Genomic DNA, 26817 nt, shown 5'->3' with positions numbered 1-26817 from the left:
CCCCAAGAGCCGCAGCTTTGGGGTGAAAGGCGGTAATTTCGGCAAACCCGCAGCCCACGCAGCCCGCCACCGGCGCCGCCATTGCTGCGGAAGCAGAGCGGCGCGGCGGACACGCCCCCGTGGGCGGGGCGCGGGCGGGGGCCAATGGGAAGCGCCGCGCTGCCGCGCGCGGCCAATAGGGAGCGGCGCTCGGCGGCCGGCGGGGCGGGCGGTGCCGCACGTGGTGACGGGGGCCACGTGGGCGGCGGCCATGGCGGTGAGAGGCGGCGGGTCCGGGCCGGGGGCGGTCGCGGGGATGATCTGAACCGAACGGAACCGAACGGAACCGAGCCATGCTATGCTATGCTGTGCTGTGTTCTCCCCGCAGGGCTCTCCGGAGGCGGCGGAGGAGGCGGAGCAGGGCCCAGAGCCCCCCGCCGGCGGCGCGGCGCGGCGGGGGAAGAGGGCTGCCCCGACAGCCGCAGCTCCGCAGCCGGCCAAGCTGAGCCGCGCCGAGCTCTACAAGCCACCGACCAGCGAGGAGCTGACCCAGCTGAAGGAGACGGAGGATCTGTTCCACTCCAGCTTGCTCCGCCTTCAGGTCAGCCGGGAGGGCCCCGCGAGGGGAGCATGGGGGGCTGCGGGACCCGGACTCGGAGATGACCTGGGTTTTCTAGCTGTGTTAGGTGAAGATCAGCTGTAACTAGGTCATAGAAGCATAGAACAGGTTGGCTTGAAGGGGTCTTAAAGATCACCTAGTTTCAACCCCCCTCCCCCCCCCCCCCCCGGCACACCTTCCACTAGACCAGGTTGCTCAGAGCCCCATCCAGCCTGGCCTTGAACACTTTAAAAGTGCGGCATCCACAGCTTCTGTGGGCAACCTGTGCCAGTGCCTCGCCACCCTTACAGGGAAAAATTTCGTCCCAGTTTTTAATCTAAACCTACTCACTTTCAGTTCAAAGCCACTGCCCCTTTTCCTATCAGTGTATGCCTTCATAAAAAGTTCCTCTCCAGCCCTTTTATAGCCCTTTCAGGTACTGGAAGGCTGCAGTAAGTCTCCTAAGAGCCTTTGTTTCTGCAGGCTGAACGACCCCAATGCTTTCAGCCTTTCCTCATAGGAGGGATCCTCCATCCCTCTGATCATCTTCTGTGGCCTCCTCTGGACTGGCTCCAGCAGGTTCCTGTCCCTGCTGTGCTGGGACCCCAGAGCTGGATGCCGTGCTCCAGGTGGGTCTCAGCAGAGCGGAGCAGAGGGGCAGAATCCCCTCCCTCCCCTGCTGCCCACGGGGCTCTGGATGCAGCCCAGGACACGTTTGGCTCTCTGGGCTGTGAGTGCCATGGCCAGGGCATGTCCAGCCTCTCACCCACAGCACCCCCAAGTCCTGCTGGCCAGGGCTGCTCTGGGTCTGTTCATCCCACAAGCCAGGTGTAGCCCTAGCACCGGCTGTTGTTGAACCTCATGAGATTCTCATGGGCCCACTCCTCAAGCTTGTCCAGGTCCCTCTGGATGGCATCCTGTCCCTCAGGTGGTTCTAACATTGGTGATTTTTACGAGGAACAGCTTTCATCTCCTGGCTACTTGCTGGTGTCAGTGGCAGGCTCTCTGGGGCATGGTTTGTGGTGGGAACCTGCGTGGTTGTTTCCTGCAGCTGATTCTCCGTTATATAAACAGCTTTCCTGAGAGCTATGCATGTGTGAATTACATCAGGGTTTTTTGTCTGGACCTTGGTTGGGATGGAGATGATTGCAATCCAGAACTCACAGGAAATGGCAGGAAGTGATCAAACTGCCAACTCCAGGTAGGGTTTATGGAGACAAAACTGTTGTGTTCCCTAGCTGACCAGCTGCTCTTTGCACCATGTTCCTGGTTGGTGCTGAAGGAGAAGGTAAAAGGCAGGAGCAATTCCAGTGTTGCAGCTGCCTTTGAGGGTCCCCTTTCCCCCTACAGATCGAAGAGCTTTTGAAGGAGGTGACGTTGAAGGAGACCAAGAAGAAGAAGATTGATGCCTTCCTCCGTGAAATTAACAGCCTGCTGAGCACCATCCCAGAGACCCCAGAAACTGAAGTATGTTCCACAGTGATGGAAGAGGTGGCAAGACCCCTGTCCTGTATAGAGTAGGAGCAGGCTGTGCTGCTGCTCTGCAAGCAGAGCTCCTCATGGACTTTCTCTCTGATAAAAAAATACTTTGCTTTTTCTTGGAGGAAAAAGGGGGACACTGTCCTTAAGCTCTGGGTGCAGCTGTGCGGGAAGTGGGGTCTTGGTCCCCGCACATCTGCTGTTGTTGATGCTTAGAGCATTTTGTGTGTCCTGTCTGTTCCCAGCTCACTGACCAGGCCTGGCTTTCCAAGGATGTGAAGGTCCCGTTCCTGCAAGTGCCGTTCAATGTGAAGGGCAGGTTCCACTTCGTGCCCCCAGCCGAGCTGAAGGTGGTGGGCAGTTACCTGCTGGGCACCTGTGTTAGGCCAGAGATCAATGTGGACATTGCAGTGACCATGCCACGGGTGAGTCTGGCCATGCCACCACCTAAATGGCCTGGGGCCTCCTGGAGCTGTGTCCCCTCCTGTCCTCTGTGACCCTTGCCCTCTCCATTCCTCAGTGAGGTGGCAGCATCCGGACATGCAGCGTGACTTCTATGAGGAGCTGGGGAGTGTGGTCTGGTCTCTTGCTCTATCAGAGCTTGCAGCTGTTTGATCTTAGTTCCTCATCAGAATCTTCCTTCTCTCTGCCTGGACTGAACATTGCCAGGGAGATGCATGCTGTCTGGTTTTGTACCCAATTGCATTTCTGTCCCAGCTCCCAAGACAGTGTTACAGGGAGGGAGATGTTTGGAGGCTGGTAACCTCCCCTTGCTGCCCAGACTTGCTTATAAGAAAAGCTTGAGACCAAGCACACCCTGTTTGGCTGCGTGACTGCTCTTGTCTCCTGCAGTCCTGGAGCCTGGTGAGCCAGCAGCAAGCTCCTGACCGACTTGGAGCTCCTTGGTGCTGAGACAGGGCTGCTTGTGGGGCCAGGGAGAGCTGTGGGTGGTGAGGTGCCTTGGACTGAACTGAGCTCAGCAGGCAGGTGAGGTGGCACTGCCCTGTTCCTCTCTTCCCAGGAAATCTTCCAGGACAAAGATAACCTGAATCAACGCTACCACCGGAAGAGAGCCCTCTACCTGTCCCACATCGCCCAGCATTTGTCCAAGGAGAAGCTCTTTGGCAGTGTGAAGTTTGCCTACATGAACAGCAACCATCTGAAGCCCATTCTGCTCCTGAGGCCTCAAGGTGGGACTTGACCCTTGCTCTGGTGTGGAGTGTGACTGGGTACTGGTGTTGGGTGGAGGGTGGTGGTGGTGGTCTCGTACCATTTAGCGACCCTTTGGGGAGGGATCAGTCTAGGGCTGCCATCACAACTGATGATAAATTTTGGGTGCTTCTCAGTTGTTTTCTCCCTTCACCCAAAGTCTAGTCCTCAGGGTCTCTCCCCTTCCCAGTCCTCCTCTGCAGCTTGGCTGGGCACCCCAGCCTTGGCCTCACTGGCTGGCACATCCTGTGGGTACTTCAAGGAGTAGAAAAGTAAACCCTACAAAACACGTCTGTGTCCAGCACTACCCATCCTCCCTGCTCTCCCCAGCCCTGTTCCCCACCGTCCTCCTGCCTTCCCCAGGAGCCTGGCTCTTCCCTGATGGGATGATGTGGGATGCATGGGCTGCTGGGGCCTGCTTGTTCCCACAGCCTCCAGGAGATAGTGGATTGGGGTCTGGGACAGACGTGGCATGACAGGGCGACGGCAGGCGGGGGTGCCAGGCTGGCCAGTGGGGAGGAAGATGGGACTGTGATGTGAACAGTGTGGCCTCAAGGTCATCACTGGCTCTGGGATGTAGTCACTCTGTGCTCTGAGATGATTTCCACTGCTGCAGAACTTTGCTGGGAAGGAGCTTTTTCCTTTGCCCAGGCTGGGCATGCTCTGTGTTTTTCCAGTTTAATTTCTGACATCTCTTCCTCCTGCACATCTTCCCCTGGGTGCTTACAGGCAAGGATGAGAAGATGGTCACTGTCCGACTCCATGCTTGTCCTGACTCGGGTCTCTTCAAACCCAGCCGCTTCCATCCCAGCAAGAACAATGTCCGGACCGCTTGGTTCATGGAGCAGAGCACCCCCAAAGAAGGTAGGGCCTGGGGCTGGGGGAACATGAGGCTGTTTGTTTCTGCACCCAGTGCGTTCAGGTGGGTTTGCTGCAGCCCTTTTCTGTGGGCAGGCAGTTGGTGATTGGGTCCAACGTGCTGTCATCTGCCCACACAGGAGCCACCGAGCCACCCACCCCGCACTACAACAACTCCATCCTCTGTGACACAGTGATGCTCTCCCACCTGCATTTCTTGTCTAACGCAGCCACGGACTTCCCAGGCATGAAGGATGGCCTGGCCCTCCTCAAAGTTTGGCTGAACCAGCGGCAGCTCTGCAAGGTATGTTCTGTGCCAGGGGAGGCTGTGCTTTCCTGGCTAACCTGCCTTTGGCCTGCTGTCCTTCCTAGGCTGGAAAAGGTGGTGGTTTGGTCCTGGTGCATGGGGTGGTGGCTTGTGGCTTTGCTTTGACCTGTGTTAGGGTTTCATGGAGGCCCCATCCTAACCCGTGGATTGCAATGGAGTTGTGGTACCTCTGTTTTCATAGGGCTTGGGGTGCTTCAGTGGCTTCTTGGTCTCCATGCTTGTTGCCTACCTGCTGATGAAGCGCAAGATTGTCAAGATGATGAGTGGGTACCAGGTGTTGAGAAGCACTCTGCAGTTCCTGGGTGAGTTTCCAGGGGCCTCTCTGGACTGGGAAAGGTTGGTGTCTCTGCACAAAGCCTGAACACAGTGGGGGAAGAGGCAGAGAGGCCATTGCGGTTTTTCTTTCTCTTGTGCTAAGCCCATGTGGGTGGGATGGACGGGAGGGGATGAGCCAGCAGAGCAGGGCTGGATGGTGCAGCTTGCAGGGGGGTGGGTAAGTCCCATCACGAGGTGGAGGCTGGCATTATATTGTAGCACTGTTGATGTTGTGAGACCTTGGTGGTATTGACACATAACTGTGCCACTGTCACCAGGGGGAGAGATGTGGATGGTGGTGTGACTTGTTCCTTCCTGTCTGCCCACAGCCACCACTGACCTGAGCGTGACAGGGATCAGCCTAGCCAAGGATGCTGATCCCTCCCTGGTAAGCAGCCCTCACGCCTGTGTCCATGTCTACTGTCACTGCTCTGGGGCAGGGATATGCCTGTTGCAGGCATGGCAGATGGCAACGATGTTGGGGTGTCTTGGTGATGTGCTGAGTGCTAAGGACCATGTTTGCTTTTCCAGCCTGTTCTGGATGATTTCCACCAGTCATTTGAAGTGGTCTTTGTGGATCCCTCTGGACTGGTGAATCTCTGTGCTGATATGACTGCCAGCAAATACCACCAGGTACTGTGCAGGTTGTGGTGGCTCCTTGAGGTGCTGTCTTAGGAGTGAGCTCAGACAGGCAGAGAGTGGTTAGATGTCTTCGAGGAGGATGTAGGACCAGGGAAGGGCGTTCACTGTGGCTTTTTGAGCTTTCACCATCTACAGCTTTGAAGACTGGAAGTGAATTTGGAGACTTAGATGTACTGCTGCCTTGCTAGTCTTGCTGGAGTGATGTGGCTAGGTTGTTTCCCTTTTTGTGTGCCCCTTTGTGTGAAGCCAAGCAGCTGTTTCACAGATGTAACTGTTCTGAAGGAGAAAAGAACTCCACCTTGATGGCAGGGATATCAAGAAGGGACTGTCTGGCCAGCAGCGAGAGCTGCTTGTGACTTGGCTTCATGCTAAGAACAGAGACTGGGATCTGAGTAAGCTGCAGACCATGGAACTGGGCTGGCCCTGGTCGATGGGGGAGCACAAGTGACCACTGCTGGAGGGATTTGCTTTCCTTCCCCCTTCGCATTCATGCTCCTGCACTGCCTTCCCTCCTGGCTTAGGTCCAGTTCGAAGCCAAGCACTCTATGGAGATTTTGGATGACCGGATGGTGGATGGCTTTCAGGTGCTGCTCATGACCCCAAAGCCAATGCTCAGGACCTTTGACCACGTCTTCCAGTGAGTCTCAGTGTGCTGGTGGAGTGGTACTGAGGGAACCTGTTCAAAGAGGAGTGAGCTGCTTCTGGCTTTGTGCTGGGGTAGATTTGGACTTACCTGGTGGGAGGTGGCCCTGCTAAGCTCTGAGATGGACACTGGTACCTCCTTGCACTGGGCTGTTCCACTTTTACTGCCTAGATAGCCTCCCAGAAGGAGGGTAGCAAGCCTTGGAAACAGTGACCAGCATCTCCTGAGATGCCAAAGTGCATTATTGTAGCAGCCATCCTGGGCTAGGGCCCTCAGTTCCCCACTTTATCCATCCTCTTAACATATCCCTCTCTCAGAAGGGATTTGCTGGCAGAGGTAGGTGACCAGCTTCTCTTCTTCTCCATAGCCTGAAGCATGTTTCCAAGCTTCAGGGTACTTGCAAGAAGATGCAGCTGCTGAATGAGCTGATGGATCGGGGTGGGAACTACGTGGCTGCGGCCCTGCCCTTCGTTGTCTCGCTGCTGGCACGTGGTCTGTCCGGGAGAGCACAGCTTGTGGCTCACTCCATGCCCCAGATCTCTGAGGTAATGCTGCTTGGTAATGACACTGCATCCTTTGCAGCTTGTGGGGTCTTGAGTGTCTCTTGTTGCACTACAGAGCACAGGGAGGGCATCCCAGCTCACTGAGGAAGGAGACAGGCTTGTCTCCTTTGTTGGGAATACAGAACCTGAGGCTCTGCACTGGGCTGTGGGATGCAGCTGTGTGGCTTAGTCTGGTCATGAGTCCTGGTCCAGTAATGGGGCAGGGTGAAGACAGCTTTTGTTTTCATTGCGGAGACCTGTTAAATAAGGCTTTACCTGTCTGTGCTTGTCTGGGCACCTGGGAGAACATAGCAGGAGGTTCATCTAACATCCCAGTATCCCAGAAGCTGCTGCTCCACAAACCTCATCTCTCCTTGTGCTTCATGTTCCTCATTTTTCCACAGTGGCCAATTGATGCTGAGCCCCCAAAACACAAGGATGTTGGGCCCCTGACGTTTGGACTCCTGTTTGTTCCGGAGTTTGCTGCCAGCACGCTGGAGAAGGGTCCGCAGGCTGATCACCCCGAGGTGAGGGGAGCCCTGCTTGTGCTGAGTAAGAGCCAAGCTGGTGCTGTGTTGTGGTTGCAGACAGCTCTGAGGCTGGCTGGTGATCCTGGGAGGGTTTTGTCTGGCCCAGAAATGACCTGTGTCCCTGGTCTGGCTTGGTCAATGTGCCCCCACAGGCCTTGGAGTTCCGGACCTTCTGGGGAGAGAAGTCAGAGCTGCGTCGGTTCCAGGATGGCAGCATCTGTGAGGCTGTGGTGTGGGAGGCCAGCGCAGTCTGCCAGAAGCGCCTCATTCCTGAGCAGATCATCCGGCACCTGCTGAAGCTGTAAGTTGCACTGAGCAGCAGCTGTGGGTCACTGCTGCTCTCCTGCTGTGTGTCCTGTCCCTGGTGACCCCACTGTCAGCTTCGTGCTTTGTGGGGTGTTGTGGATTGTTTCGGATTTGTAAGATATGGAAGTCATTTCAGTTGTCCTGATGTTGTGAGCCGCTTCCCAAGAGCGGGTGGGGAGGACGAGCACCTGGTGCTGTAGCCTCTGCTGGAGGGGATGCTAAGGGCAAGGAGGCAACATGAACATGCAGGTGGGGTGCTGGGACGTTTGTCAGAGCTGGAAGAGAAGCTGTCTGGACCTTGGAGGATGTTTTCATGAAATCCTCTGTGACCTTGTAGTGGTTCACAAGAGGGTCCTCCCTATGGCATTGGAAAGCCTCTCTGCTGCAGTTTATACCATCTGCGAAAAGTGAGGCCCTCTTCCACACAAAGGAGGGTTTGCCTGTGCCTCTGTCCTGACCTGAGGATGGGTTTTGTGAGGGAAGGCAGCACATTTGGCTTTGCATCCTGTGAAGCTGCACAAATTGCTATTCTGCTTTGGGTGGATTACTTGGGCAAGGGAGGAATGCACAGAGATCTGTGTTTTCACCAGGACCTTTGTTTAGAGAGGGATTTCTCATCCTTGGGCTGACCCGTGCAGTGTCGATAGGATCAGTGGGCTGGCATGTCATAGCTTTAATGCTCTGTTGTCTTCTCCCACACAGGCATGCAGACATTCCTGAGTCTTCCATCTGCTACACAGGAGCCCTGCTGGAATCTGTGATCAGGACTGGGAAAGAGGTATGATTGGTCTCCCAGTGGGGCTGGAGCTTTTTCCAGGAAGAGCAGTGAGGGGAGGGCTGTAAGGAAGGTCATTTTAGTGGCCCTGAGGCAGCTGGGTGGTTCCCAGGAGAATGTTGTAAGGATAAGTATCTACCAAGTCTTTTATGGCAGCCAAGGCATAACTGCTGAAATCGTCTTGCTTTAGCACTCCCCACACCTCATTTTCCCCTGCAAGCATCCCATTGTCCTATTCTCTCTGCTTCTGCCCCTCTGTCCAGATGTCTGAGGATCTATTACTGTCGCACAGTGCTCCTCTGGCTGCACCTTTGAGGTACTGCATCCTTCAGGACATGGGCCAGACAATTCTGTGCTGCCATCCCTTAGGTCCATCTGGGAAACCCCTGAAAAGGATCTTTCCTGGCATATTGCAAAGTGCTAGATTGTACTCTGTCTGAATGTGCAGCTGAAACAAAGAAACTCCACTTTTAGACAGAAAAGATGTGTCTTGGAGGCTGGGAAATGTCCCTCCTTACAACTTCTGCTTTCCAGCTTGTGAAATTAAAGTCTGGAGATGAGCCATCAGCACTTTGGCACACTTAGTTGGTCTTTTTTGTACAACCAGCTCTTTACCGGGTTGTTGGATGGAGGAAGAAATTGTTTCCTTTCCTCATTTTAAGATCTAAGGGGTGCACATTTGATGGAAAGAATGTCTTGTGCCAGGACCAATTGCAGTCTGGGCAGAGTTGGGATGTCTGTCCCAGCAGAGTCTGGTGTCAGATTTGGGATGAGATGCTGGTTTTCACAGCCTGTTGTGTGGTGAGGCAGGAAGGTCTGTGTGCTATGTCCTTTCAAGCTGGTCTGGGGTTAGCAGGGCTGTTACACCCCAGTCTGACAGGGGATGCACTTTCCTGGAGCCTGAGGGGTGCTTAGGAGTCCCATTGTTGCCAGGAACAAAGTAGAAAGTTGCTGTTGAGTGGGGGGTGGTGGGTACAGGGGTGTCTAGTCTTCCAGCTGTTTGTGTGCAGTCAGCCTGGGGAACCAGCAGTGCGAGGATGGAGGGGATAAAGGCAGAGGAAGGGTGCAGCCACAGGCAGGCCGGGGTTTGCTGTTTGTGGCACACCCCACAGAGGGTGCTGCTGCTCCGCCGGAGAGCCCAGGGTCAGAAGACTCCGGGCGGGCTGGCTCCTTGTGTGGCTCTCAGCTGCCTCTGAGCTGGGTGGTTTGGTGTCACCAATGTGTCCTCCCTGTTCAAGCTCCTCTGCTGTTATTTGGGGAGGTGGAAGCAGCAAGGACAGCACCAGTTTTCCTTTTGGTGCTTCTCATCTGCCCTCCACAAGGCTCCTGTGGTGCTCTGAATGTTTTCTGTCTTTGCTTTTGCCATGCTCCAGAGCTCTGCCCCTGGCGAAGGATGTAGTCAGTGGAGTTTTCTGTTAACTGCTGCCTCTGTTGACGTCACGGTAACTGCTGGGGAGACAGTGGCAGGACTCTTACCTTGCCAATGTGTGATCTCTTTATTCCTAGATCATTCTTGGCTTCTCCTTTATTATAGCAATTGCTGGCAGTACAGCTCTTGGTGCTGCCTTAATGTCTTACAAAAGAAATAATTGTATTTGCCACTGGAAATGCAGCCTCTAGGATGCCTGTGGCTGCTGGGGAGTCACATCCAGCCTTGCCCTTGTTTTTCCTCTCTTTCTGACCTCCCCGTTTTGCTGAGTGCTCTTGCCAGAAGCTGCTCCCTGGGGTAGCAGTGCTGCCTCCTCAGAGCTTGGCTGTGATGCCAGCCCATGAGGGAGGTGAGCTGAGTGCAGGAGCAGTAGAGGTGCATGGAGAGGCTCCCTGTGTCTGCAGGCATCGGGAACAGGCGAGGAGGCCATGGTCAGTGTCGTCTGCTCCTACGATGACCTGAGCCGCAAGCTTTGGAACCTGAAGGAGCTGCCGCTGACTGTGACAGCTGTGCAGGGTGTCCATCCAGCCTTCCGCTACACAGATGTGAGTGTCCTGGGGCATGGCCATGCATGGGGGTCTGCAGCGAGCTGGGGTGTACCCTGGCGTCAGGGAGGACCGAGAGAATGGGTCACTCACTGGTTTTGTGGCTCCTGAGAGCCCTTGGGGCGATGTGGGGCCTCTTCTTTGCTGTTTGTCCTTTGTGTTAGAGGTGCACAAGCTGACCAAACCCTCTGTATTGGAGGGCTTTGCTGGTGTGGGAGGTTTGGGTGAGGGGAAACACATTGTCAAGAGGTTTCTGCTCCCTGTTCTCAGTTGCTGGGTGGCTATTCTCTTTCAGGTCTTTCCTCCCATTCCTATGAAGCCAATTTATTCCTTCCATAATAGAAGCAAGCACTTGCTGCTTCCTTCAGAGGAGAAGCCCTGCCCGGCCTACATAACCCCATTGAAGGGTGAGTGGGAGATGATCCAGTGGAGAGAAGTGGAGGCAAGCAGTGATGCTGGCTCTGTTATTGCTGTGTTGGTGTGCTGCAGGCAGGAACAGAACCGTGGCTCCTCCTGCCCTCCTGCTGTAACCTGTAGTTCCAGACACCCCTATCCAACACCTTATTTCTGGGTGGGACTCACTGACTTCCTGCTATCCCTTCTTTCCCAGTCATCTGCCACATGGAAGGCAGTGGCCAGTGGCCACAGGACAAAGGAGCCATCAAGCGCATCAAGGCCGCTTTCCACCTCCAGCTGGCTGAGCTCCTCCGGCAGCAGCACCAGCTGGTTTGCAGGCCTGCAGTCACCCACACCGACGTGTATAAGGTAGGGGGGTCCCTGGAACCTTTTCCAGGCCTGACCTTACTGGGGGGGGGGGGGCTGTGGCAGTGGTCCCACTGGACAAAACCAATATTTGGATGGTGGGCCTAGGAAAGAGTGTGGTGAGACTGCACTGATGTCAGGATGCTGCTGTTGTATCCCTGAGGGTCAGCATAACACACACCATGCTGAATGCGTCACCACCAAGCCTGACTTTGCCTTGTGCTCCCATCTCAGGATGGCTACGTTTTCCGTCTCCAAGTAGCCTACCACCGGGAGCCCCTGATTTTGAAGGAAGTGGTCACCCCAGAAGGGATGCTGAAGTACCAGGACACAGAGGAATCTCGGCAGCTGGAGCTGGAGACTTTGCATCTGCCCTATCTAACCAGCTCTCTGCATGGGTAGGTGAGGCAGAAGGTGCCTGAGGGGTCAGAATGTGGGATGTGGCTGAAATCAGCATGGAGGTCCCTGTGGATACTGGAGGGAGATGGTGGGTAGAGGAGCTTGCTGTGGGAAGTGGCTCTTCAGCCAACCTTGTGAGAGGCTCTCCAGAAGGATTAAGGGATGGGTGTGGGTGGCACGAGTTGTCACCCTGAGGTTGCTGGTGTGGGGAAACAAGTACTAAGAAGCAGCATGGTTAGAGAGGAGCATGAGGCAGCTTTTTCCCTTCTTCCCCCCAAAATCTCAGCACCAGCTGAAAGTCCCTGTGCTTGTGATGTTGTGTAAGTGTTCCTTGCAGATTTTTGCTCCTCTCTTCTTTTTTGCCAAATGCCAAGAGGCTGTTGTGGGTCCTGGGATGCATGGGCTGAGCAGTGGCATGTCTCCCTCCTCACAGGCTCCAGCAGCAGCACCCTGTGTTCGGCAGCACTTCCCGGCTGGCCAAGCGCTGGATCAGTGCCCAGCTCCTGAGTGACAGCATCTCTGAGGAATGTGTGGACCTCCTTGTGGCATTTCTCTTCCTCCACCCAGCCCCGTTCACGCCACCCAGGTGAGGATGAGGAGCCCAGGCTGGCCCAATGAGGATTTAGTCCCTTTCATTACCTGGGTTGGAGGAAGGGTGGGATGCTGCTCAGGCAGGAGGTGTTGGGAGAGTTCATAGCAGGGAGCATGAGGCCCCTGTGCTGCCAAAACACTGTCCCAAGTCCTGTTGGGAGTTGCCAGAGGAGATGGAGACACTTAGCACTGCAGGGCTGTGGCTTTCCCTGCCCTTTGCACTGCAGGTAAAGGCGGGAGTGAGTGTCCTTGTGGCCTCTAGGTGCTGGGTGCACCTGCAGGGTGTCTTGTGCCTTCTGGAGGACTGGTGAGGCCTCTCATTTTGGGGGTGATGGCCAGGAGAAGCAGGGTAAGGGCTGTGTTGTGGCTACCAGTATGCTGGGGCTCCTGGGTTCCCTGGGAAGGATTTTAGGGGTGCTGGCACCTCCAGCCTCCCTTCTTCCTGGAGGAGGCTTCCAAGGGAAGGACGAGGGGTCGGCCCCTGAAAGCTGAATGGAACAGTGTGTTGGTAGATAACTCCAGAGAACCAATTGCTTGCTGGTCCCTGGCAGACAGATGTTGTGGGGCCCAGAGGAAGTGAAATGAAGTTAAAGGAAATGTTTTTGTTCTGTGCGGAGTCAAAAGGTTACTCTGCCCTGCACTCGGGGTGCAGTTTCCTTTCCCAAAGTAGCAGGAACAGCAGTCTGATGCTTAGAATGCTCTCTTGTCTCCTAAAATAACAGAATCCCCGTCTTCCCAGCTGTCTGGCTTTGTGCATGTGTTGTGTTGCAGGGAAAGAGGCACACTGGGAACTTGGCTGGTGTTCAGACCTGCCCCAGAGATGGGAGCAGCCTTCTCTCCACCTCCTGCTTGCTCCAGACCCAGGAGTCTGGGTGGGAAGAGCATCAGGAGATGGGGCAGCTGCGGGGGGGGCAATGATTCATGTTCTGCTGGTTTCTTTTTCCTGAGAAGTGGGGAACAAGGGGGGAAAGACTTTTCCTGGAGATTTGGAGAAGAGGAAGTGTCTCAAACTCGTTCTGGACTTCCCTTTCCCACTACAGACATCTCTTCTGGGGTTGCATGTGGGTTGGGCATCCACTAAGTCAGCCCCAAGTGCAGTCCTTGCTGCCGGGAGAGCAAATGCTGATGTTGAACTGTTTTGTCCCACCTGCAGCTCTCCACAGGTGGGGTTCCTGCGCTTCCTCAACTTGCTGGCAACCTTTGACTGGAAAAACAACCCTCTGATTGTCAACCTAAACACTGGCCTCACAGGTGAGCAGGCAGCAGCTAGGAGAGCTGCAACATGAGATTCTTGAGCTCTCCTCGGTCAGTGCCTGGCTCCAGATCTCTTGGATACAGGAAGGCATCATAGCTAGTGCTGGGGGCAAAGAGATTTTCCACTCCTTTACTCCTGTCCTGTCATGTTTAACTTGCCTACAGGATGGGTTTGGTTGTGCCATGTGTGGTTTTTTTTTGTTTTTTTCTTGAGAAAAGGTGGATCTCAGTGATGATGCTCTGCTCCATCTGGTCTTGTTGAAATCTGTGACAAGCGTGGGTGGCGTTGCATGTGGTGTTGTCTTTGAAGCCCTCTGTTCCTGCCCTCTAGTGTTTTGTCTGTTGATTGTCTTTTGGATACATGCTGGAGCCACAAGAGCCCATGGGATTGTCTTGACTCTGCAAAGTCACGGGGTGGGGGAGATAGTTACACCTAGCTTTTAAAGCAGATTTATAAAAAAAGGTAAAGGTGTTTGGGAGAGAATTGGGTTTTGAAAACTGATAGTTTCCAAAGCGCCCTCCAGCTTATTTTAATGAACTAAAGAGCTATTTATTTCCCCATTTGAGGGGAAATAAAAGACAAAAGATAGAACACTATTTGAATAATACAAACTGTCACTAGCTTATAATGTGAGTTTCCAGCTTGTGTCAGTTCCAGTACCTGCCATGCCTGAGCCCGCCTGAGTGGGTTTAGAGCAAAGGTCCATCTAATGAGAGTGAGGAGCAAGCCCAAGGTGAAGGAGCTCGGGTTGCATGTGTATTGTGGGATCAGAGGGTGGGAGGGGATAAATCCTGTTGTGCTGCCATTTCCTGGTTGTGATGGGGGTGATGAGGCTGGAGGGCTGTGGATGGGGCAGAGCATCTCACCTGTCTGCCTGCCCTCTCCAGACTCTGACTGCACAGAGATCAAGAACAAGTTTATAGCAGCTCGCTCTCGCCTCCCTGTCATGTTCCTGGCCACCCCCAAAGACCAGTGGAGCTCCATGTGGACTCGGGAGCGCCCCTCAGCACAGGTGAGCTATGCCCTTTGTCCGCTTGCCTCTGGTGGCTGCTGGCTTGCGGCAGTTCCCTGTTCCCAGTGCTGGAGCCAGCTCTGGCAGCCCTCTGAAGGAGTGGGGTCTCTGTTACATCCAGGACTGCCAAGTTTCACCCTCTGACTTCCTTCCCTCCCCAGATCCTGCAGCGCCTTGTCCTGCTTGCCTCGGAGTCTCTCCGTGTCCTGGAGGAGCAGCTCATGGACCCACTCAGCGACCAGGATATGAAGGTAACCCCCTGGGGCAGCAGCACAAGGGTTTTCAGGCTCTGGCCAAGCAGACTGGACTTTGGTGGTGGTCACTGGGATGTACTAGGAGGTTTCATGCTGTGGCCATGTGGTTGCCCTGGTATGTAGAGCTGCAAGGATGGGAGGAGGCAGGCTGGTGTCCCTCTGTGCCACCCTGCTTCTGGGGGACCCGTCTCTGCACTGCAGCTTGGGGTGACTGGGACAAGTTTATTCTCTGGTTTTCTTGGAACATGAGAAAACCCACGATATTCCTGTGCCAAACCAGTTGTATGTCCATGACTGGATCAAATGGTTCCTCTGGGAGACTCTCTTTTGGAGTCGCTGTGCAAATCTGGCTTGTGTGCTCAAGTCTAACCAAGCTCAGGGTGTTGGAGGTTTTGGCAGGACAGTACCAGGCACTTTAGGACAATGTTATTTTGGTTTGAGTGGAGTAGTAAAGCTCTATGTAGTTTAACCCTTTTCAGTTTCTCAGTGGTTTTATTTTTTAAGTAAACTAAAACATCCATTACTGCAGTGGATCTGAGAGATGTAGACATGTTCATTTGCCCTTTAAAGGGAGGTATATGTGTTTTGAAGGGTAGTTTGTTGGGGTATCAAGTAGTGAACCAGGAAATTGAAGGTAAAAGGACTGAAAAAGCCAAGCAGTGGTTAGATATGGCAGATTCACATTAGGGACAAAAAACCCCAAACTAGAACCAAAACCAGAAAGCAGCACATCGAATGGATTTTTTTCTGCCTAGGCAATATAAAAAGGACTTACTAACACTGCTCTCAGTCCTGCTGCATTTTGCACTGGAAGTTTTATGGGGTGAGATGTACTTGAGGCAGTAGCAGCATGTGTTACAGGGCTGTGAAGGAATGAGACATGTCCAGTGTGCTGCAGTCACAGTGCCGGGCCAAGACTGAAATTCAAGAAGTGCACTGTTGGGGTGAGCTGGGAAGGGTTAGCTTCTAAAATGAGCTGTCACCTGGCCAGAGCAGCCTCTCAACACCTTGACTCAGCCTCCTTGGGCCACCTTCTGTCTCCCTTCCTCTTGCCCGTTGCAGTGGGACCTTTTGTTATTGCCATGGAATCCCTCTGGTCTGTGCCAGTGTCCTCCCAGGCCTGTGATGTTCCTTAGGGATAAACATGGGGTGCCATTTCCAGGGCTGGTAATGCATTTGTAAGCAAAGCTTGGGGCAGGGAGGAGGGAATAGCCTTTCCAGTTTAGTTTGGAGTTGCCTCCTCTACAGTTGTCTCCTATCTCTAAGAGAGTGCTCCAAGTTGTTTTTTTTTTCTTTGTATTTGGGTCTCATGGGGACGCGCCTGCTGTCATGAAGATGCAGACATGGGTTTGCTCCCAGGGCACACACAGAAAGCCATGGACTTGGGCACTGGGTGGGACAGGTGGTCTGTGTGGACTAGAGCTAGGAGTGACTCAGTGCTGGTCACTGATGTTCTTCATGTGTGTTCTCCCCAGCCTGGCTGTAAACCAGCTCCAAGCCATGGGTTTTCTTTCAGTGCCAAGTTGAGCAGTGTCCCATGCCTCTGTTCATGTCTCTGCATCATTTGTTCCATTTGAAAATGTACACATAGTTTTAAGTTTTTTCCATTTTAATACAGCTGTATCCACAGCTAGATCCTGCCTGTCCAAATATTTACGTGTCTGGGATTGCTGCCCTCCATTAACAGCATTTTGCTCTCACCCTCTATCTGCTTGATGGAAGATGCTGTTGCCCTCTGGGGCAAATCCTGGTGGACAGATGGGGCCATCCTATTATTGAACAGCTCCTTGTGTCCCCTGGGTGTTGTTCAGCTCCTGCTGGCTTCTTGATTCCCCCCTTCATCCTGAGACTCTGCCATGTGCAGTGCGGTTATCTACCTCAGCTCACCTCTTTGCCCCTCTCTCACCTGCCCACCCCACTAGCATTTACTCAGGTAGGCTTCCTGGGGTCTGTGGCAAACTTCTAACATTAATCTCACAAAAAATTGGGTTTACTGCTTTCTGAGGAGAAGGGGACAAAGTGCAAACAAGGACTTGGGAAACCTTTCTTACCTCTCCTGCTTGCTTGTGTCCTGTATTGAGTAGCACTATTTGTTTCTCCATGCAGATGGTCTTCCGCCCTCCTTTGGACTTCTACGATGTCCTGATCCACCTGAATCCAAACCAGATTCCTCGGCACCTGGAGAGCGTGGACCGGCCGGTGAAATCGGTTTCCCGTGGTGTGGTGAAGAACAGCTCTGCTGTGAATATCCTCTTTCCTGTGGTGGATTATGACCCTGTGCAGTTGTACCTGCAGGAGCTGAGGGTAAGCACGGCCTGTTGGGGAGGCAGAGGGGTTGCCCAAGGGGGAGCTCCCTTCTGGCATTTGGATTGCCTGCCGCTGCAGGACGTGGCTGGTGACATCTTTAGGTGTTTGCATGGGCTGGACATTGCTTCTCCAGCAGAAGTCCTGGTGAATGCACCACCTCCTCCATGGAAATGGGAGTGCTGCTGTGACGTGAGAATGAGCTCAGATACAAACCACCAGGAGCTTTTGCTGAAGAACATTGTATTCAGCACAAAAGTGTCTAAGCCATTTGTCTCCAGTCAATTCACTTTTCGCTGCTTCTTGCACCGATTGGTGTGCACAATGGGCAGTAACCACACACAGTTTCTGGGGGGATGTACAGGTATCCACAGCATGGTCCCAGTAGGCTTTCTGCTGTTAGGCCAATGGTTGTGCAAGCCACAGGGGATCCGTGTTGGTCACAGGGTGGTTTCTCTGTGTCTGACTGCATGCATAATAACGGAGGAAGTTGGTAATGTGGGAATATGGAGAACATCAGTATCCAAAGTCATCAACCATGTTCTTTTCCACCATGAGGCCAAGCCAAAGCCTTGGCAAGCTGGGGAGACATGCAGGGTGCTGGGTGAGAGCAGTGATCCTCCCTGGATCTGGACAGCCTGTGCTTTGCAGATGTGCAGCATCTGGCACTTTGGCCCTTCCCACTTCAGATGTGGTAGCTGGGTTGAATGCTAGTGTTGAGTGTGCAGAGAGGTGGGGCTTTGGTGCCTTTTTGTCAAAGCTTGCCTTGACTTGGAAGTGCCATCATCCTTTACTGACAGGAGTGCTGTGAGCAGTGTCAGAACTGTCAGCATGGGAATCTAGGCTGGCTGTGGCAGGAAGAGGGCTATGAGGGTCTCTGGCCCTGTTCCCCACTCAGGACAGAACCAGCTTTCATGTTAGAGCAGGCTGCACAGAGCCCAGTCCTGCTGAATGCCGTCTGTCTCCAGGGATTGGGGTTTCCTACCTCCCTGTCCTGATGTTTGGCCACCATTGAAAAAGTGGTGCCTGAACTGAAACTCAGTTTAGGCCAGAAGATTCTGGGCCCTTTCATTCAAGCTCCCCTTTCACCTTAACCAGGTACCTTAGGAGCACCTTAGGAGCTGGGCAAAGAAAATTTGCAAGGGTTTCTTTGAAGGTTTTCTCATCCTGGGCACAGCCCTGTTACCCCCCAACTGTGTGCCAGCCACAGAGCATGATAACCTGTGCCCATGGGAATCTGCTGTGGCTTCAGCAGAGCTGCCAGGTCTACCAAGGTGCAAGCTCAGTCCTCCTGTCACCCACAGCAGCTTGGGACAGTCTTGGGTGGTGGGAAAGTGAGAGACAGGGTTGTGTGAAAGGCCTCATGAAATTGAGGAAGATCTCAAAGTTGACACACAATTTCCCTGCAAAAAGCAGTGCTTCTTTAGCTGGAAGGACACGTGGGAGAGGAGGTGCCCAGTGCTCTCCTCCCTTTGAGAAGGAAGGTGGACCTGGAGGTCCTGCAGACATGTTGTAGAGAGCACTGGGGGATTTCTTGGGGCAAGAAGAAAGGGGAGAAGCATCCTTCACAAGTGTTTTAAAAGGGAGAAGGAAGCAGATTTTGAACTGTTGGCTCTTTAGCTTTCCTTCCTGGTGTCTGGGTCTGAGGAGTCATGTCAAGACCAGCCCCTCCCTTTTCAATGATGACTGTTTGACCTGCTGCCACGTAACCTCAGCCAAGAGGCATAGATGTGAATACGAGATGGAGTTTTTTAAGCCTGAAATCCTTTTCCACCCAGTGCTAGAAGTGGGTTCTAGAGCTGAACAGAACCTTTCAGCAGCTGCCAAGGTGCTGGAGGTACATGGGGACAGAGCCTCTGTATCTCTGAAGGGGTCAGGGCTAAGCAGCCCTTGTGGAAACCTGACAGAAGGAAGACTGCTTGTGTAAAGAGGAACTGGAGGATGTTGGATGAGCTGATTGCGAGAGCTCTCTCCCTGGGAAGGTTGTTAAATGCTTGCAGCAGATCTGGCTGTAGATTGAGGCAGTCAATCAGGAAACTCATCAGAGTTTATAGGACACTTTCATGCATCTAGACAAGTTGATGTCAGTAAGTGGCTCTGAAAGTGAAAGGTAGAGAAGAGGTTTTCCTGGAAGGCAGCTTTTATTAATCCTCAGGCAATTATGATTTACTTGGTCCAGTCAATAGTGACATCCAAACTGCCTGAATTTTTACTGCTTTTTACTGCCTGTTTTTATTAATACAGGTTATAATAGATTTGGAATAGGGTTTGGTCAGGTTGCAAACTACAGCTGCTCCTAAATCCAATACACCAACATCCCAATGAAGAAAGATGGATGTGAGCAAAGGTCACGTTGCCTTGTTGGAAGCAGTGTTGATTCTCTTGATGTCCCTTGTTCTTTGACCCGAGGGTGCTTAGGAGGGAACAGATCATGAACTTGTTGAAGCTTTCTCTGAAGAATGTGCTGTGGGTCAGAGAGCCCGAAATTGCCTCAGCATCCCTGTCTGGGGGGCTTTTCTTTGTCTCAAAAGCTTTTAGATATGGTTTGTTCCCTTATGGCTGTCATATTGGAGGTATCTTGCAGTAACAGTTTGCTTGTCATTCACAGCATCCAGATCAGTAGCAGGCAGAGCTGGAGGGGCTGATGAATATCTGTTTTTCTAGGCAAACAGGTGTTTCTTCTCTTGGAAGAATCACAGAGGTGATGCTGCACATGGTCTCAGAAAACTCAGCCATATCTAGTTAGGCTGGAAGGCCTCAAAAGCTGATTTTGCACTGCAGGACCACTGGAAGCTGGTGATGCTGAGCTGTCAGTAGAAGCCACTCCATCCATCAGAAATCATCTGGCTTCATGTCTCAGTGTATTGATGTTGTTGCTTAAAGGCAGGAACTTTTCATTGACTTTGGCTTTGGTTGGTAGCCTCTCCAGGACCTCTTTGTTTCTCCTTTCCTGACTCTTGCCGCTCTAAGTAGCGTTCAGCTCCTCCTTGTCCTGCGGACTGGGAGCCCTGGGGGTCATCCAAACCCTGCAAGAAGTTGGTGCCAGAAAGGAGCGTGATGACAGCAGTGAGTCCTTATGAGAGATCTTGGATGAGAAGGCAGTTTGGACACAGAACTGACTGGCTTTGATTCAGAGTAATTTGCTCTCTCTTAACATCACAAACCACAGAACTGAGCAACAGGGCTGAAGCCATGGCTGACAGTGCAGCCCTCGTGGGTTTGTAGCAACAAAGGGAGACATCTGCCACACAGATGCTGTGGGATTTTGTGTTCTTCTGTGGGCAGAAAAGAAACATCTGCCCTTTATTGAGATTTCCACATGGAAACAGGATTTAAGTGCCTTGGTGTTTTGATTGAATTGAGAGGGGCAGGGAGTAGCTTCTTCCCCAGAGTGTTTGGGCTAGTAACCAGGAGATCCGCTGTTCTGTCCAGCCTGTTTGCCCCTGTTTTTCTGAAGTCAAAGGGATTAGCAAGGCAGTAGTGCTCTGGAGCTGAAGGATTGCTCTGTGCCTTCTCCAGGGAGCTTAATCAGAGTAGAAAATGAGAGGAGGTGTAGAATCCTGCTTGAATTTTTCCTGCTTCAAGGAGATGTGCTGCAGGAACTGGCCTGAGCTGCTCTGGTGCCTGGAAGGCTGGGTAGAGATGAAAGGCTGGCTGTGGGATTCAGGCAGCAAATTCTTCAATTCCAGAACAGATCTGATAGAAAAGGCCTGTTCTGTGATCCTGTCCAGATGAGAAGACCTTGCAGACAGATGCTTTGGAGGGAAAGCAGGTGCCAGACATCCCACAGAGAGGGCTTCTCTGGAGCACCAGCCCATCAACAGCCTCCCTGCTACTTACAGTTCGGAGCGTCTTGTGTAGCAAGCCCTGGGTTGGCTTCTGGTAGGGATTCTCCAGCGAGGCGAAATTGAATTTAAGTGCCTCAGATGAGGCTCCTGTTGAGTCTCCGTTGTGACTGCTGGTCTGTGTCATGGTGGCTGTGGAGCTGCAGAATCCCCCTATGTTTGCTAGGGATGTGGTGTGAGAAGGCTTAGTCAGTGCAGCTTTTGCTTCAGGGTGGCTTGGCTGTTCTCTGGACTCAGGAGACCATCCAGAGGACACAGGGCTTGTGGCTATGCATGCCATGCCTGTCTGCCTGCATTCCAGACCTCACAAAAGCCAAAGGCTCTGGTCACCTCCCAGAGCTGTTCACTCATGGTGGGGTACGCTGGGTGAAGCTGCCTGTGCCATGTCCATCTGTCTGTCTGTTATGGCTGTGAACAGACCTCACATTTCGTACTGAGTCTTTGGTCTCACCAGTTCACTGATGGGATGTGCTGTCGTTCACTGAGATTTAGCTTTCTTGGGCTGCACATGCCAGAGGAAGAGCTTGTTGCAGAGGAGCTGCCCATCCTGTGAGATCTTTTCTGTGTGGATGAGCAGGAAAATGCTTCCTGCTTTACTATAAACATCCTTCCCTCTAAAGCAATGTTTTGCATTTTTTGCACCTTAAGGCAAGAGCTATCGGGAAGACTTGGAACCCTTTCCTTTCTTCCTCTCATGGTGTAAAAATGTGCTACTTCACGTTAGGAAGGAATTAATGATAATAAAAATTATCTGTCTCCTAAAATATATAAGCTGTGATTATGTGACGTAGCTGGAATTGGTGAAATCTTTCGAGGTCAGTCTGCTCCCTTCCTGTTTTGACTGACAGAGCTGACTCCTCCTGTGGTGACACCAGGTAGACAGGGACAAGCTGAAAAAACTCTGAGGGCTCTCATATTATGTAGGAAATTTCCTGTCTGGATCTCTGCCCTTGGAAGGGCAGAGGTGGCAGAAAATCATCTGCTCCCGGCGCTGCAAGAGCCACTATGAGACCCTTAGCACCGTGCCTAGGGCTGGGGGTGGATACACACGTGTGTGTGTGCCCACCTGCTCAGCGAGGCATCAGCCCCCTGTGCTCCTGGGGAGAGCTGACAGGGGACTTGTGGCTGCATTTCTTCTGTGTTGGTAATGCCCTCCCAAAGGCCCTGTAGGATTTGTCCTGCAGGAAGTAACAGAAGGCTTTTCTCTCAATGGTTTGGTGGATTGACATGTTTGCTGAGGCAGCCGGGAGGACGCGGGTGGCTTCTTTCCTTTATGTGTTTTTTTCCTGCTGCCCCAATTCCCAGGACAAGGGTGTGTATGTGGCTCTCGGGTGGAAAAGTTTGCATGGTTTGAAATCAGTTTGAAACCTTTTTATCAGCTGAATCCCAAACCTTACACCCGGATTTCGTTTGTCTTTTAAAAGAAAGTCACAGAGGTAGGCCCCAGCCTGGGGTTACTTGGACAGTGCTCCTTGCACCGCTGGCTCGTGGAGGAGGCTCTGTGTCACATAACTGAGAGCATCAGAGCAGGTCACAATAGGGTGACAGAGACCTCAAAGCATTAACCACAAATGTTTGTTGGAAGTAAGTAGCTTTTAATATGGTTTTACACTGGTGGATTCCTTGCTAAGAGCACTTAAGATGCTCTGAGCACTGTGCAAATGTTTCCTGATGCATTTGCCTTCTGAGCTGCTGTTGAACGAGGAAATGCTACTATAGGACACATTTTTGTGTGTGGAGACCTCCCTAAAAGGCTCTCCCAGCAGCTGTGATGCAATGGTCCTAATCTCTTCATAGGAGCAGTGAAAAAAATGGGTGGATAAAGGGTGAGATGGAAAATACCCCTATCCCTAAACAACAATGTAGATGCTTAACTAGTAGATAGTTAACTAGCAACAAGTAGATACTTAACAATGTAGATGCCTAACAACCAGTAGATACTTAACTAAGTTACATTTAGCTCATTGCAAAATCCATGCTTCAGATGGAGCTGCTTAACCTGGTAATCGCATTTTAGATTCAGGTATTGTTTTACTCACTACATTTCCCCACCCTTGTCATTCCTTTAAGCCGGATGGTTTCTTACAAAGCTCGTTCTAATCTTCTTCCAGGTGCCATATACACCTTCTCCCTGGACAATGAGGCCTCTCTAAATTGAAGCCCTGAGCTTGCAGGTCCCCCATGTCTCTGCAAAGTGGGAACCAGCTGTAGGTTTTGCTGATGGCAGGGGTTTCCCTGGGCCTTGAAAGCTGAGTTGCAACCAAAGATAGAGCAGCTTGAGAAGGGAACAAACACACTCCCTGCCTTTTCTCCCTTTTCTCTGAAACTTTTGCTGGAAGAAGGTGTTTGCAGGCTCAAACAAGTCCAGTGACACTGGGCAGAGAACATGGGATGTGGAAAGGAGGGTGAACTGTTTGCTTTTACTCCTTAAACCTCTGAACAAACAGGAGTGCAGTGACTAATACACCAGACCCTTTTAGTGCTGCAATTTCCCAAGAACTGGATGGGCAATCTCCACAGCTCGGTAGGCCAGCCTGAAGTACTAGCACATGGATGATGCTGGGGGCAGGACAAGTGCTGGGATTTTGAATTGGATGCCATCCTTTTGACATCTGCTGTCTGCTCCCTGCTGTCTGGGAAAAAAGGGTATCAGGCCAAACAGTGGTTTTATTGGGAAATTAGCTGAGCCTGGGAGGGTTTCTTTGCTGCAAATGCTTTACTGGCTTCTGTCCAGCAAGATGTATCTGTGAAAAATGCTGTTCTCACAAGGAGCATCGCATGGCACTGAAGACCTCGCCCTGCAGAGGAGCTGGGCTTTTTCAGGTTCACACATGCTCTGCTCCCCTTTGGTTTGGAAAGCTGCATGTTGGTGGTCAGCATGCCCTGAGCTTTATTGCTGATCCTTGAGCTTCCCTCCCTCCTGCTCTTTGCTCTTTGGCTAAAAGAGGAGCCTTTCCTGTTGACTGGGCTCTGGGCATAACCTGTTGCTCTCAGCATAGAAATGCCAGGGTGGATTGCCTCTTTCTCAATGTATTTTTAGACAGTGGTTTTTCTAGACAGTTGGGTGAAATAATGCCTTGATCAGGCTTGCCCCTGTGAGAGCCCATGGAGTGGGGTGAGTTGGCAGTTCTTGGGATCTTCCCATCTTGATGACCTAATTTTGTTGCCCTCTGTGAGGGAAACAACAGTCCAAACTCAAATCTGTCTGAAGGGGTTGCAGACAACACCACCCCTCCTTGCTTATCAGGTCTGTATTCTTAAAATGCCACCTCGCCCTGTAGGATCACTGATAACACCAACCAAGTACACCTTTTTTTACCTAATGCAATCCTGGTATGTCCATACAAGACCCCATCCAAGCTTGTCTTTGATGTTGATTTTCTTTTCATGCACATCCTCATGAAAACCTCATGATACGGTGATGCCAGCAGAGACCTCTCTTGGTAAAAGCTGGGAAACTAAGGGGATGGAGGAGAAGGCTGAAAAGGGAGCAGAGAGTCTGTATTTTGGGCAATAGTTTGTTCCAAGGCTGGTGAAACCCTGTGCAGAAGCTTCTCCTGTACTGATGCTGGGGACTGTTTGCTCAGCCTGGTAAATATGTCTTGTTGCCTGATGTTAATCTCCACCAAGATAAACAAGTATCAGTGAGCAGCTGCTTGGCTGTCTTGGTCAGCTTCTTACAGGGTACACATCTTTTGGTATCAGCATGTTGGGTGATGAGCTGTAGGGCCAGACTTTTGTGTTTGAGAAGTTGCTTGCACACAGCGTTGTTTCCTTCTGCTGTGATGCTCATTTGCCTCCTTGCAGCCCTGGGAATCCAGCTTGTGTGGGTTTGGGGGAAGCCAGACCATGGGCTTTAGTCATCCCTTTGTGCAAGATCTCTCTTTGATCTCTGCTGCCCAGCACCACCAAAGGAGATGCTCACCGACACCACTGCTGAAACAAGGGGCAGGGAGGACAGATTCCTGCAGGGCCTCCATTGAGCTTTCCATCTCTTTGCACCCCACAGAACACTGTGTTACTTAAAATCTCTGCTCTTATGTTTCCTTTTTGGACACTGTGTGCTGACAGCTCACGTGGGGTTTATCCTGGTGGAAGAAGGAGCTTTGATACCTTTGTTGCACTGATTGCAGAGCTTGAGATGTTAGCCTCTGGTCTGGGGTTTGTCTCTGGTGCCATGAAATGTACTGTGGCAGCACTGCCTGCTGGGTAGGGCCCGCCTCTTTCTGTCTCACGGATTGTGAAATCTTTGACATGGTTCCTGGACACTGAGGAAGTACAGCTTGGTAGTGCCAGGTCAGCTGATGGAGGACCACAGTGAGAGACACTCAGTGGGTTTTGAGGCACTGAGGGGGTCACTGTCCTCAACCTGTGTTTGTTTTCTACCCAGGACGCCTTTGATGATCTTGCCTTGTTCTTCTATGACAAACATGGTGGGGAAGTAATTGCAGTTTTGTGGAAACCTTTGAGCTTCCAGCCTCAGCCTTTTAAGGTGAGTTTTTGTCTCTGCTTTAAACTTTGTGTTTACCCTGAAAGCCTGAAGGGCTTTTTTTTCCCCTTTTTTTTCTGTTGGTGATTGCTTTGTCCAACTCTCATCAGCCACAAAGCCCTTTGAGAAATGGAGATAATACTTCTGTTGCATCTTAGGAGAGAAACCAAGACAGGGCTGTGACCACAGTGCCTTCAGTCATCAGCAGATCTGAGAAGGGAAATAGGCTATCCCATTTTTACGGCTTCAGGATCTTACTCAGAAGTACCCAACCCACAAGAAGCCAGGGTGGCAAGCCCAGGTGCAGAGTGCCCATGTCCCATCAATGCATGGAGCTGTTTTCCAGCTGCACTGTGTGGGCTGGCAAACCCTAGAGCGTGGTTAAGCCAGGTGTGAGGCATGCTGGAGTGATTCATGCTGCTTTCTATGAAGGAAAGACGCAAAGAAACCGGTTACTCATGGCTCGGAGCTGGCAGCCCAGGCTCTTCTGCTGTCAGTCTCTGGGTGATTTATCTCCCCTCTCTTCACGGCCAGAGGGCATTGGCCATTCTGCCTGGCTGCTGTTGTGAAACCCAGTTATTCACACTGGTGAAACAGAGGAGGAGATGCTTGCATCTGAGCTGAGTCTGGCTGGATTAAACACCAGGGCTTTGTTTTGCCACTGTTGGAGCCAAGGATATCTTCCCACCTGAGGTCTTGACACCCACCAAAGAGCCGAGCAGAAGCAGCTCTTACTCAGCCTTGTGCTGTGATCCCCTTTGCATACTCCTTATGCCCTGCTCACACAGGCTCTGCCATGCATATGTACACTTGTCATCCCACCATGCCCCTGGCCATTACTTTGCTTCCTGACTTCCTTGCAGTCTGGCTCCAGGATGAACCCTAAAAGGAGCTGGAAGGGTCACTTTTGCACTTTGTTAGCTCTAAAAATGAGCACTGATAGTGTTGAGAAGTGGAACTTGTGGAACTGGGTGCAGTGGTGTAGCAGGGTTTGGATGTGACAAGGCAGGAGAGGAATTTACTTCTCTTACTTGGGGCTGGAAGAGGTTGCAGTGCAGCTCTGAGCAGGTGCTCCCATTTGTGCAATATTTTCTGTGTCCTGCAGGTCACCAGCATGAAAGGAAGGAAGGTGACAACTCTGAACAACGAGCTGGTTTGTGTTCCCAATGTGGAGGCAATTCTGGAGGATTTTGAGATTTTGGGAGAAGGCCTGGTCAAAAGTGTGGAAGCTCGTACAGAGAAATGGACTATCTGAAACCACTGAGAGGTGTCAGAGTGGCCTGTCTTGAAGCAGTTTGTTCACTCTGGGTCTGTTCCTTTTTATAAATCAGTCCTAAAAAAGCCTTTTAGCTTTCTAAATCCTAGAACTGTATGTTTTACTCTATTTATCTTTATATACCTTGTTCAGAAAAGCAGTGGGATCTGTTACTGTTTCCAAGAATACAAATGCCTTTTTATTTTGAAGAAAATATAAAGATGGGATAAAGTTTTTGAAAGTGTCCCTGTTTCTTGGTCATTGTAGGAATTGGAGCTATGTTCACATGAAAATGTCAAGGTCTGAAAAATTTGGCTGAGGTGTGCAATGGGAAGGCAGTTTCCTGGTTTGGAAGGGAGTTTATACCAGCTGCTGCTCTTGTAGGGGTTAGCAAAACCAAAAAACAGTGGTTGAATAAATGACCAGGTTATTCCCTTCTGCTCAGCTCCAGTGAGGCATATTTGGCATGCTGT

At 51.9% G+C, this 26817-nt stretch overlaps 1 protein-coding gene across 1 annotated transcript; it reads left to right on the top strand.

Moving 5' to 3' along the window:
• The first annotated feature begins 242 nt into the window (after nucleotides 1-242).
• Nucleotides 243-26585, top strand: NOL6 (nucleolar protein 6). The gene is made up of 26 exons (XM_069001577.1): nucleotides 243-256; nucleotides 368-580; nucleotides 1928-2044; nucleotides 2302-2481; nucleotides 3078-3246; nucleotides 3995-4129; nucleotides 4264-4427; nucleotides 4633-4753; nucleotides 5096-5154; nucleotides 5298-5399; nucleotides 5930-6045; nucleotides 6419-6596; nucleotides 6998-7120; nucleotides 7276-7424; nucleotides 8132-8207; nucleotides 10038-10178; nucleotides 10474-10585; nucleotides 10789-10943; nucleotides 11175-11338; nucleotides 11773-11925; nucleotides 13084-13181; nucleotides 14073-14197; nucleotides 14359-14448; nucleotides 16558-16755; nucleotides 24991-25092; nucleotides 26195-26585. Exons 1-26 carry the CDS (start codon nucleotides 251-253, stop codon nucleotides 26342-26344), a joined length of 3396 nt encoding a protein of 1131 aa, XP_068857678.1. The 5' UTR covers nucleotides 243-250; the 3' UTR covers nucleotides 26345-26585.
• The last annotated feature ends 232 nt before the right edge of the window (nucleotides 26586-26817 follow it).

Source organism: Aphelocoma coerulescens, assembly GCF_041296385.1.
Source record: "Aphelocoma coerulescens isolate FSJ_1873_10779 chromosome Z unlocalized genomic scaffold, UR_Acoe_1.0 ChrZ, whole genome shotgun sequence".
Taxonomy (NCBI): domain Eukaryota; kingdom Metazoa; phylum Chordata; class Aves; order Passeriformes; family Corvidae; genus Aphelocoma; species Aphelocoma coerulescens.
The sequence above is the reverse complement of the archived record's forward strand: the minus strand, read 5'-3'. Positions and strand labels throughout refer to the sequence as shown.